At 44.0% G+C, this 13201-nt stretch overlaps 1 protein-coding gene across 5 annotated transcripts in view; it reads left to right on the top strand.

The window, feature by feature from the left end:
* The window catches only part of LOC120955143 (hemicentin-1-like), a 155236-nt gene that overhangs the window by 67249 nt on the left and 74786 nt on the right, over positions 1–13201 (top strand). For all 5 annotated transcript variants that reach the window (XM_040375681.2, XM_040375686.2, XM_040375685.2 and 2 more), the window contains exons 4-5: positions 3419–3676; positions 3755–3951. In XM_040375681.2, coding sequence (XP_040231615.2) covers positions 3419–3676; positions 3755–3951 — 455 coding nt within the window. The remainder of the gene's footprint in view (positions 1–3418; positions 3677–3754; positions 3952–13201) is intronic.

Genomic DNA, 13201 nt, shown 5'->3' with positions numbered 1-13201 from the left:
GCATTGCAAACAAACAAACAAAAAATAACGCTTTTCTAATGAACCTTACGATTACGAGGCGAAAACTAAGCTAATTTTGAACGAGTCTGAGAAAAAAACTGTCCATATTTTCTCGTTCTGTTTATCATAAAATAATATATTAGCAAAATACAATCTTCTTCTATCGTATTGCTGACCCACGTTCACCCGGCTCAATCTTCGTCAGTTCACGCAACTTGCAAACATGCTTGGAAAACCCCCAGCAAACAACCAACACGCCGGGCACTACATTTGGTGAACTCAGGTCCTTTTTACTGCTACTTTTTTTTTCTTTCTTACCCTTCGGAAGAAGACGATGCAAAAGTTTCGCACAAACTTGGTCATCATGGTGATGCCCCAGTCGAGGAAACAATATTTGTGTCCTACAACACCACGCTCGTACTTGCAACGGTCTTTGATTTGTTCTACTTGTAGTTTGATTTCCTCTGCTTTCTCGTTCCCACTCGCTGTTTCTCATTGTTCTGAGAAGCTTTTATGTTATTTGCCAAATAAGCAATATAGCGCTAACCCAGTGTCACTCCTTGGGTCAGACAAAAATGGGAAAGAAACGCGCGTGCTGCATCGACAGAGCAGAATGCAAGAGATTTGTTTGAGTTGGTGATAGAGTTCTTGTTTTTTTTTATTCTTCGCTATCATAGCTCCTTAACCCAAATGACTTTTTCCGTATGGATTTTTGTTGTATGGAAATTTTGCTTGATAATTTTAATAGATAAACAAATAAATGCCTTTTGAACAGAACATCCATCTAAATAAGCAAACAAAATTTTTTTGAATACATCCTACAAGTAACAAAACACGTTACTCACAACATTTCAAAAGTCGTATTAAAATATTTAAATTTAATAAGCATTTGACTCATGATTTTGATCATTGAATCAAAATGTAAACAATGCAATACTTTTAAAATAAAGTCACAAAGGATAACTCACAATTACACAACATACTGTGGCTGTATGCACCTTGTTCCTGCTAACTTTATACCTGCACACTTATTTAAACTTTCTAACTTGAAACGAACACAAAAAAAACATAATGCTCGCCCCAACATAATTATCCAAAGAATAACAGCTACTTCAGCCGACATTGCGTCCCACCCGCGACTCAACTTGTGAAGCTTGGTCCCCCTCCAAAGGATCATGGATCATTGTTTATGCTTCAGCTGTCGCTTTCAAACGTTCCTATCCAAACTTTCCGTCAACAGGCCGCTTCATCAAGGCACACTTGGTACGTTCCTATGCCGGAACAGACTGTTTGTTGCTGTTATTGTTGTTTTTTGTTTTGTTCTTACCGAAACTTTAAGGTCCCGTGTAATGCCCCACAACCGTGGGCGAATAGGAAACGGGCCATGGAATGTGTTACGCAAAAATATCACCGACAGGATGGCGGCACCATGGACTTACCGAATCGTAAATCATTGAATCGTTTCCCATTGTAGGTGGCGTGTGGCATGATTTATTTTATGATTGCTTTATTTCTTCTAAATTTTCTGTGCTGTTTGGTCCGGGGAAACACCAAGCAGAGCGGGGGCCAGTTGGAATAGAGGCGCCGGAAACATAAACCCACCTCGCAGGAACAGCAGCAGCAATGGGGGTCTAAGGCTAATTTCTATGCGCCTAATTTTATAGCTTCACATTGGCAGTAACTGTTGACTTGCTAGTTTTGTTTCGATGTATGTGTAAAGCTTTTGTTTTAGGCTTTTGTAATGATTTATAGTACGAAACAGGCACTGTGTGTGAAAAGCGCACGCATTTTGGAGTAAATTATTGTTCCCCAAAACAAAAACTATTTTAATACTTATCTTTATAACATCCATTTCACTAGTATTTCATTCACAATTAGCTGAATCCATCCTGCTTCTATGGCAGACAATTCAAGCAAATTCAATTCAAGTCGGCTTCAACCGTCGGGTTCCTTTTTTTGTCAGTATTATCTCACCTGATACGTGAAACCAAACTGCTTTGCTCACTGTTTGGCTCGATAACATCGGTGTGGTTGAAGCTGTGTGTCAGTTCGCTCAGTGCCTGGCAGTTGGAAACTATTTCCTATGTTTTCTTTGCACTTGCAGCTCGACTAAAATAATACGATACTCGCGGAAAGCAGTGCACATATACTAGCTAGAGCACCCGGAACAAGTCCGACGAAGCAGCAGCAATTTGCCAGTGCTGTAGTTAAAATCGAACACGGGACAGGAAAAACACAGCCCTCCGATAGGATTGTTTTTGGGCATGTTTTCCCAAATTATCTAGGTGGAAAATACACGAAACAAACGCATCGCCATCGCATCGCATCGTGAGTGGCTCAGCAATGTTGGAAGTGTGTACTCGAGTGCAATGGAATTGCAGCCCGAGCTCGAATCAGCGCGTACGCGCATAGTGATGGGCATGAAAAGAAGAAAAAAACACGCACACACACATTTCATACAAAATTCTATTCCCACCACCCGTAGCGAAACGCAAAATGTGCTAGAATGCTATTGAATCCAGTAGTGCGGATGTTGAGCGAATAGCTGGCGCCAGACTGCGGAAAATCGAATCAACTTTCATGTCACCGTGTGCAAGCGGGCGGAAGCAAACCACACGGCGTACGCTGGAAAATTAATTTCACTGAAGGTCGGTTTCATCTCACGAACCTATCTCCCCCAAAACCGATCTGCGCTCGGTTCTGTGGGCGTGAGGGACAGACAGTTCTTACATGAAAATTAATTGTTTGATAATCGCGCAGTAGCAGTGCTATTGTTTCTAAATAGATCCCCGTCGCCAGGTTCCACGAAATTTCAAATGTATGTTGTAGAGTTGCCTAAGCAACTGCCTGAAGAGAAAACGAGCACGTTTTTATGTTTGCGCAGTGCTGAGGCGTATCTATTACATTAAGCGCTCTTTCCGGGGTGTACGCATTCTAGCACGCGCGTGCCAGATCTGAACCGCGAAGCACAATCGTACGTGAAGTCTTTGCTCGAAACAAAGCAATTATGGATTTATTTTTAGCTCCAATACAATCTTTCCGTACCAATGCGAAGAGCATGATTGGCTCACGCGATGCAATAATATGTTTATGAGAAACCTCTAGGAACGCACTTTGGCACAAGTTTTGTTTCACTGGAAGCCACTACATTAGAACTCGGTGTGTTCGCTACTTCTTCGGTAAAAGTTCTTTGCCTTATCGACTTTAATAAGCGTTTCCATGGATATCAGTATTATCCTCATGCTCAACACGCAATCTTAGTCGGCATGATGGCAGGATGCTTGGCCAATAATAAATCAATTGTCAAGCACCTTTCAAGCAATCGAGTAGCATTCATCCTAGCGATAAGTGCTATAGATAATTACTCATAAAATTCCACTAAATTTATGCGTTTGTTTTTCTTGTTGCCTTTTTTCAGGATTGACTTTCGACCAGAGCAGGGTATATACGATCTTACCATTATGAACACATCATACAGCCGGGACAATGGACGGTTTGAGTGCCGCGTGAAAGCGAGCGGCACGGGTGCGGACGTTCACCAGGAGTATTACAACCTGACCGTTCTCACACCACCACAGCCACCCTTTGTCGAGCCGGTCGAGCTGCGGGCAACCGAGGACGAAAAGTTTGATCTGACCTGCAGTAGCATCGGTGGCTCACCGGATCCAACCATCACGTAAGTCGTCACTTTTCTCACAAATCATAGCCACCTCCTCTCATCAAACGCCCCTCTATGCGTTCTTCTCGCCCACAGGTGGTACCGAGTGGGTTCGGAAAAGCCGCTCAAGTCGACCATCACCAAGGGTGGATCGAAGGATCTGCGCACCTCAAGCACCCTATCGATCGTTCCTCGCCGGGAGGACGATGGGGCAAAGTTCCGCTGCGTCGTCTGGAATCGTGCCATGTCGGAGAAGGACAAGCTGGAAACGACAGTCACCCTGTCCGTGAACTGTGAGTAGTACTTGCACGCACGTCTATATCAAAGTTTGCTTCGTGATTCTGCCCTGTGCCGACCCCAAACCAACCGACAACTGTTGTTCGGTGTTACGGACATGAGGAATAAAGTACAGGCCACCTAGCTTAGATTCGATCGAACCACGATCCAACATCGACCTGGCAATTTGTTTGATGCAAAGCTCATCAAGTCTTTCAATTCAGCGTGCGACTAAAACCCTGCCAGCTGAAAGATGAAACAGTCCACCCAAGAAAACATGACTACAACAAACAGCTACGCAAAAACTTCAGCAAACATTTTCCCTGTTTCCATGCCGTCCTCACCAAGCCCATCCCAACCACCGGGACTGCACCGGGCAGGATGAAAACTTTTGCTTTAGTTCTCGAACTAGAGCTAAAGGTCAATGCAGCACGCTAATAGCTTCATCCTTGGCCGTTGATTGAACTTGTTTATTTATTTTCTCGGCTGAATGTTTTTCTTTCCTAGCTTCATTTGTTCGTAGGAAAACCGTCCAGAAGCCATCAAAGAGAAATATTTCATTAGATACAAGTTCTAGCGAATCGTGTTTTTAATTTCTGCTCCGCTGGAGAGCTAAGTGAAACATTTGCATCAAAGCTCGAGCCGCACTCTTTAGGGGTTTAATTGAATTGAACATAAGTTTCTGTCAATTACAAAAAATACCATTTCCATATTTCAGTTTTGCGTTTTTATACGGGAACCAACATCTCTTTGTATATTGATGTATACACAAGTGCCTATTAATAATTCTCTTATCATTTCTCATGTAAGCATCAGAACCACAAACCAAACCTACAGGGAATGGGGAAATCAATAACCAATTAAACGTAGACACAACAGAAAAGAAATTGATAACGTGCTTTCAACGTTCTCTCGCGAAACAAAGTAAAGAGATACAGAGAGAGAGAGAGAAAAAAACAATTATGGTTTCTCATACTAATGAGTTAGCACTCATAAAGCTTCCGACATCACTACAAACGACTCGTTTCTATATTTGGCAGATCAGCCGAGGCCCCTCCGTAGGCTCTACCGTGTGTCATTTATCTTGATGTAGTGCACGCGGAACTACTACTCCCTTTCTTGGGTGGGCTAAGAATTCACGCAAAATTGGTTCTGTATGATTCTCTTTGTCTCACAACACCGCCTCCGACTGGCGAATTTTTATTCCATATCCATCCCGGCCAAATCCTTACATGCTTTCCGTCCGGTGATCAATCTTTTGCTGATACTGCGAAGCAGCATTTTGGGGGGTGTGTGATAAAATGAGAAAGCACCCACCAGCATGCGGTAGAGTGTGTACAGATATTACCCACCGCACATTTCACGTTTTCGCTATCAAATAACCACCGGAACCCATTTAGCCATCCGGCAAGGAGCGCGTTGAATCCAATCAACGAATGGATATTTATACACATATGAGGGAGGGTTTATCATAAAAGCGTATTTATTATCATTCCCCACTTACGTTTGGCAATGGTTATCGATCTTTGGGCACTGAATTGATGGAATACGTGTTTCTTTTGGTTTTACCGTCGCGTTAGGCTGCGAGCAGGCCCAACATTCTGCTAGGCAAACATTTCCTCTGTCTCACCTGTTCGACGTGTGTGTGTTCAGTTGTTGACCATGGTTCTAGATATGTTTACATAATCAATTAAAATTCAGCGTAACATTTCCTTCTGCCTAGTTTATGTTTTTTTTAAAATAACCATGCTATTATTTTTGCATTACTTGTAAGAAAAATAGACATAAATGTACGGTTTACTAGCAAGGATCAACAAAACAAACCTAATTTAAAGTAACGAAAAATAGTCCCCACAGCATCCCAGAAGTACAGGTTGATCCTCCACCTAGCCCCTAACAGAACAGCTTATGGTTGAAAATTTATAGTAGTAATTTTCGTGGTTTATATCCTCCGGTCAGACCTTCCTCGGGATTATGGTGAGCAAGGTATAACCGTCTTTACCGCCCGGTTCCACGTTCCAGAGCGCCTGAAGACACGCCTGGAATGAGATGAAGCACCCCGTACGTTCGTTTAAATTTTCCCGCAAGTAATCCACTTAAAAAAGGCTGGACAGGTCGCAAAAATACATCTCGCTAGTATCTTCCGCAACAGTATTTCAATGATACTTAATTGAATCACCAACTTTTAAGCTTGATGTACGGTCGATGAAATTACAATATTCCGAAATGACAAGCGGCGACCCTTCTGATTAGCTTTCATTGCAATAGCCAAAAGAAGCAACAAGAAGTAGAAAAGTAGAGTAGAAAAGTAATGTTAGTAAGATGTTTCGAAATAACTTCGTTGTATAGAGTGTTAAAATTTTATATTATTTTTAACGCAATCAATGATCCAACACTTATTTCCCTATTTATACTCCAAAACAGTGCTGTCTATTGCGTATCACAATCGTAGGGCGGAGTGTTAACACATTAAGATCAGCAATTTCAGATAAAAAGATAAAGTCTTTTCCGTAAGCTGTAGCGTCAAAACATGACTGCGATGTTGTGGGTGGATTTGAGAATAATTTGGGGAACATGACCTCTACCAGATACACATTTCCAGTTTTTTCTTCACGATTCGCGATGTTTTAGATGTTATGTTCAGGCTACGGCAAACGAGGACGAAGAAATGCGATGCGTCTACTACGTGACACTGGTAGCTCCTCAGTTCATCCACCTATCCACCGGAAGCATTTCTATTCACTGCCGCTGTGTACGAGCCCTTGGTTTTTTTCTTCTCTGTGTACATGTGTGTCGATTGAGTAGCCTTGACGAGCAAATCCGATTTGTGGACCAGGCTGTTCGAAACGACATAATTGAAATGATAGAACGCCGCATTCGAAAGCATTCGACCACGGGTTCAGACTCCTCTTGATGGTGGGGTTCCGTTTCACTTTCACTGAAAAGTTCAGTTTTCAGCTGTCCCGAACGTGTCTTGCTCCGGACCGAACCCGAAACAAAGGTAAAACGCAAATCGTTTCTGTTGGAAATTCCGCTTGCAACCAATCGAGCGCGGAATCGAATCCGGAATGCACTGTCCAGCTTTACTTCGGGTCCATTCAATGTGTTTTTTGTTTCTCTCTTCTCCTGCCACTCTTTTGCCTTATCTAATGGCCGCGAGGTGACACGCGTTCTCACAAACGATTATGGCCACAGCCAGATGAAGAGTGACGTGCCAAAGGGCTCTTAAGGCGCCCTTCCACCGCGCACAGTCTGTTTCTCGTTTCTCGGGCTTCAACAATCATGCCGGTGCCATTTCGGTTCGGGATTATTGTTTCGACTGGTCCCGTGATGCCTTCACTTTCCGTTCGGCGACAACACGTTCGAACGGTAGGAGAGATAGCGCTTTATGTCGCGGATCCGATCCGGTACTACACCCAAGGGAGTCGTTGATTGAAAACGAGCACGTCGTACCGATGGTCCGTACCAGCCGCTGACGTGGCCCCGTGAGTAAAACCGAAAAGAAAACACGACAACGCGAAACAACCACAACACCGACCGGCGAAGAAACCGGAGCAAAGTTCGACTCTAATTTAGCTCCAATTACGCGAAACGCAAGATTAAAATGTTACGAGATAAAAACAGCCCAAACAAAGGAACGAGAAACCCGGCTCTTCCGCCGGACGCCGGCACGGACCGTGCGACACATTCCCGATGCCCAAGCAGCGTCACGAAAAGCGATTTAACAATGGGAGTGAGCGATGTTGCGTTATTTGTTCACTTCGTTATGGTTGTTGTTTCTCGTGATTGGTTACATCAATAAAAATGGGTGCTTTCGCTTTTCATATTGACGCTATGATTCGCCAACGAAACTTTACGCATTTCTTTGCTGCTTTTTGTGTGTGTCTTCCCCTGCCCGACGGTTCTGAGTTTTCGTGCTGTTTCGTTGGCACAAAGTTTATGGTCTGCGATGATAATTGCGAAATTGGTGAGGTTCTAGAGCTTGGTTCCGTCGATAGTCCGGTCGATGGAATGATTCACCACCGGCTGTTGATTGCCGGAGTGTGCGGATCCTTTGCCACGGACGTATTTAAAGCCGGCCGGATTATTTCGATGAACCGGCGCGGAAACCATAATTCCGTCCAATCAATCGTGCGGTTCAAGCTGGACCCCGAGCGCGATCAGTGATGTGCGAGGGCTATTGATTCGACGTTCCATCGAAAACGAAGCGGTAAGGATTATACACGATACGTTGCGAGATGATTCCGTGATCGATGTGCCTGCACTACGACGGTAAAATATGCTGCCCATGCTGCCCAAATTCATCCCATCAAGGCTAAGATTGTGGCTGCATATTGGAGTATCGGTTGGTGCTATAATTTGAAGCACATGATTAGTGGCAATTTATAATACACTGTAGATTGCTACAGTTCCCTGCTCAGGTGGGATGTGCAGTATTTATACCACACAACGCATCATTTTCAATTCAGTTCATCAAGACGAATCATCGACGCATCACATCATCGACACTCTACACCGATTCTACTCTACGAATTCTATAAAACGGGTAAAGAATGTGTTTTGCAACGTTGCGTTCATTTATTAGAAAAAAAGTATTGTTGTTGAAAATGATACAAAGCCACAGAGATATTCTTTTCAACGTTGTCATAAACGAAAAGCAAATCTTTGTTATTCAAATCAAGTTATTTACCACCTCAATCATGGATATTAATGGAAACATCAAACAAAACCAGTGCTCCATTCATCCCTCCGACCACATTCATGATGACATAAATAGTTCAAAAATGCGTTCCTTATCCGCTCCGCTTAAATGCTACAATGTTAAAACACTTCAAGTTTCACAGGAAGGCGGTCTGTCTGCGAGCAGTGGAGATGAGATGATGGAGATAGTAAATAATGTCCATACAGGGCACCGTGCTAGAACCACCCCGCGAATCGTGACGCAGCGTCAAGGTGATGATTCAAACCACCCAGGAATTTGTTTCCATCAACATGAATAAGAAGGTGAAGCAGAATGGGATCGCGGCGAAGAACCTAGCTTCAGCAGAGCTCGCTCCAATTGAACGGAGATGCTGATGGCGGCATGCTCTAAAAAAACGATACAGACACCAATAAAGTGTTTACCTTTAATGACGGGGCAGAAAAATATCGGTCCGATCGTGGACCAGGATAGCCATAAACCGACAGCCTGGAGATAATAGAAAAAAAAGCACACGTAAGGTGTAGTATAAAATTTCAATTCACGCGTAAATTATGGCCTAAAAGTGTCCAATGGCGACGGCGTGGTGTCGGCAAAATCTCATCGCCTTTTGCCACCGGAGCCTAACCGACGTTGAAGCGTAATGATGGCCCGATGCTCGGAATACGTTTACCCCGACGGAACGTTTTTCCAATCACCATCCTTTTTTTTACGCGACGCTCCTTTTGCATTTGCGATGCTTTCGCGCGTTGGGTTTGCGAGTAGAGTTTACGCACGCGGTTTGCGAGCGGTTTCGCGGGGGTGGGGGAAATATTATCCTGCAACCGCGACGAAAAAGATGTATGAGTGCCACGGCCAGAATATTTCATCCGTTGAATCGTAATCAATAAATGCCAAACCGTAAATGAACGCCATTTGTCATTCATCATCATCACGTTATTCCCGTTGAATCGTGGAAGCAACCGCAACAGGAAGCAATCGCAATGGTCCCAAAAAAAGGGTGCGTCAATTTTCGACCGTCAGAAAATTCGGTTATCATCGTTGCCTTGCGGTGAAATGAGTTTGCTGATGTCAAGAATTTTTGCTATACGATGATGATAAAACACATGAAAGTATGAATAATACAATCTTTTTTATCGCATTGTGTCACCTACATCACAGGAACGCACAACTCTAAATATATTCACATTTTCCACATTTTGTTTCTACTGTGACACATGACGTTTCATCTCCCAACCAAAAGTTTCCCTTCCTGCGTTTCATGATAGTCGCACGATATGCACGAGGTGGTTAGTGGACTCGTTTCCAGGGCACCTTTCACTTCGTTTTGAGCTGCACGCTTTTTTGACCTTTGAAGGCGTGTCTAATAAGTGGCCAAAGTCACGCATGTATCGCTTGATTATCGGGCTATAAACACCCATTTTTTATTGTGGAATCAATCATTTTCACTCGTTGCATACGATTTCTTATTGAGTAACAAATGGCCCAAAGCGTTCGATTCTAATTTGCGAAATGCTCTTGATATTTATTGTTTCATTTCACGGCATTTTAAAACATTGCTTTAAGGTCAGCCGGGATTAACATTTCAAACGAATAGGTGACACATTTTTTTGTCATAAATTAATGCTCACCGATTGCGGACGGATGCATTTTAATCCATTCCCAGGGCTAACCGCTTATGCAATTCACTATTATTGATTTCTTGTCCCCTCTCTCTCTCTCTCGCTCTGAGGGATTAAAGTTTTGCTTGAAGCTATCGGCACCATATTCCTTCGAGGCCCCAATTCCGCGGTATGTTACACAGAGAAAGCTTTCCACAAGTCTTCGAAAGGTACGCAAAGCTACCAGCGAGCAGCTAACAGCGTTCTAATTATGAATCGTAATCAACGCTAACGAAGCTCTTGCAGCATGGCAAGGAGATGTCCCGAATCAGCAGCACCCATACTCACACCCGGCCTCTCATATCATCCAACCCAATCGTCACACACAGAAAACTGGTAAACAAACACCTTTTCCTCGGTTGCTATCCCATGCAAACGAGATGCCGCTCTCGAAATGGCGAAAAGCCATTAAAATTAATCAAACACGTCTGTCTGGCACGGGATATTGCTTCGACGGTGGTTGTGCTTTTTCGGGATCGAGCAGCTTAAATGATTGCTTCTGTGGCATCGCGAGACCATACCGGGACACCGTTAAAGAAGTCGAACGTACTCTGAAGTTAGAGAAAAAAGGGAACTTATCCCCCGGTTCTCCGCAAGTCTTTCCGTCCGGGGTATGGTTCTAGGGCTCAAGCCCTGGAAAGGTATTTATAATGGGGGATTATAATTAGTGAGAATGTGATCGAATTATACGGGATGTTTTATGGGGACAGCGGTACCACGTGTCGTTTGCCTCGAGGATGGCTAATGGAATGACTCAGTCATTTCCAGCATGTTCTACACACCATGCCGCGATGGTTTTGAACTATCTTGCCCCATGAAACGAGCTGTTCGCCAGTGTCGTCTTCCGGCAAATAACATCCTGTGATATAATGTGCCGAACCATACGGTTCCGACCAACGCAATGGCCAGCTTCGCGCGCGTTCGCTTGTATGTAAGCACAATTTCTTACCCGAAGCTACTACACCGTCTGACTGGCTGTTGTTTTGCATCGCACTTCTCGTTATAAAACACCCGTGTATGAGTACACCGATACACCATACTCTCAAACGTCAGTGAAGTACATTTCACAGGGCTTTATTATCCTATGTGTGTGTGTGATTGTATGTTTGTATGAGTGGAACGCAATTTTCCATACTCTCGACTAGCCGCCACACTGACGGCTGTCTGTGAAATTGCAGAAATCATACAACGCAACGACACCGGGACTGGCGAAAAAGGCTCACTGTGACCCTTTCGCTGTCTCTGAACCAATGTCATGGAACGGAGTTTATTTGCTGTAGACACACACACACACACGCGTCCTTTCCCTTGCAAAACACTGTCGATGGATACGGCACCATAATGTCCCGTGTCTCGCTGCCAAGCCATGCCACAAGGAGCACAAGGAGCAATGGGACAATGGGACGGTTAGCAAAAATTCAAAACACACCCCGGGGCAGCCTTTGAATACACGAAAATTTGCAATCAACATATATTACCGAGTGAAATTAGATGGCAATAAATAGCTGCATTCCATCTGCTCCGATCGTACAGTTGCACCGTGCAGAAGCAATTGCCACTGCTCTTCTCCCCCCATGCAACTTGCCGCTGGTTGTGACAAATTACGGGAGCCTGCAGTCACGTCCAGTATCGTACAGCGACAGAAAAGAAATGCTCCATTACTCTTCATATGACTTGTACCATCATTAAGATTCCAAGTTTATGAATGCTGCTTCATGTATGGCATGCGTTAAAATGTGCACGATGCTTTTGATGGAAATAGAACTCTTTCTTCTGTCGGTTGGTGGGTGACACTAATAATGGAAATATAGTTTTTTTTTGTGTTATACACAAGCTTCTTTTTCTTCTTCTTATTTTGGCCAAACAACCGTCGTCGGTCAAGGCCTGCCTGTACCACTTGCGGGCTTGGCATTAAGTGACTTAGGAATACCCCCCATAGCAGGATAGTCAAGTCCTACGTATGGCGGCACGGTCCATTTGATGCTTGAACCCATGACGGGCATGTTGTTAAGTCGTACGAGTTGACGACTGTACTACGAGACCGGCTGTTATACACAAGCTACATTGCTATGAATAAAATCGATTTAGATATTTTTTGGTTAAAATGTGTTCTATGGGATCGCATAGAATTATGAAATGGTGGGGACAAATGAAGATTCACAACAAAGCAAGATTCATAACAAGTTGTTAAAAAGCGATTGCTGCCATCAAGCAGACTTTAATCACATCACATTTCATCAATAGGAACTCCATTCCATTTACTCAAAACCAGAGCGAGCGCTCTACCATGCTTCCTATTGATAGCCTCAAAACGATAATGATTCTGAACGCAAGACGTCATAATCCATGTCATGGGAAACAATTAATAATGCTCAATTATCGCGCTGATGAATAAAGTATTGTCCCACAACTTTCCGCGCGTTCCGTCCCGAGGGATTTGCTTTCATCGACAGAAGCCCCAAACCAGACCGCCCCGTCCCGAACGAGTTGCAGCTTTCACTGCACGGCTCTTTATCCATTTTTCATACCGAAGACTGTGCACGGTTTCTCACCGTGCTGCAAAGCACTTGCTTGCTTGCAGCACCGTACCGCAACATTAGCGTCTGCCAACACCTAATCCGAAGCACCGGGACGGATGGGGAAGGAAGCAACTTCACGGATGCTTTCGAAGATAATGAGACTTCAATTGAAAAGCGAGCATACAATAGCTGCAGGCTGGTGCGAGCATGGACGGGCGAGAAAAATACCTTCATCCCGTAATGCTCACCTTTACACCATTAATCATGTGCGCAACAATCATCACAATCATAACAATAATTCCGGCAGTTGCCAACAAGAGACTGGTCCGTTCGCTTCTCTGGGGTCCTGTTCGTTAGGGATGCGTCTGGGATGCCGGCCTCGGATGGG

Source organism: Anopheles coluzzii, chromosome 3 (assembly GCF_943734685.1).
Source record: "Anopheles coluzzii chromosome 3, AcolN3, whole genome shotgun sequence".
Lineage (NCBI taxonomy): Eukaryota > Metazoa > Arthropoda > Insecta > Diptera > Culicidae > Anopheles > Anopheles coluzzii.
This window is presented reverse-complemented; position numbering and strand designations above follow the sequence as displayed.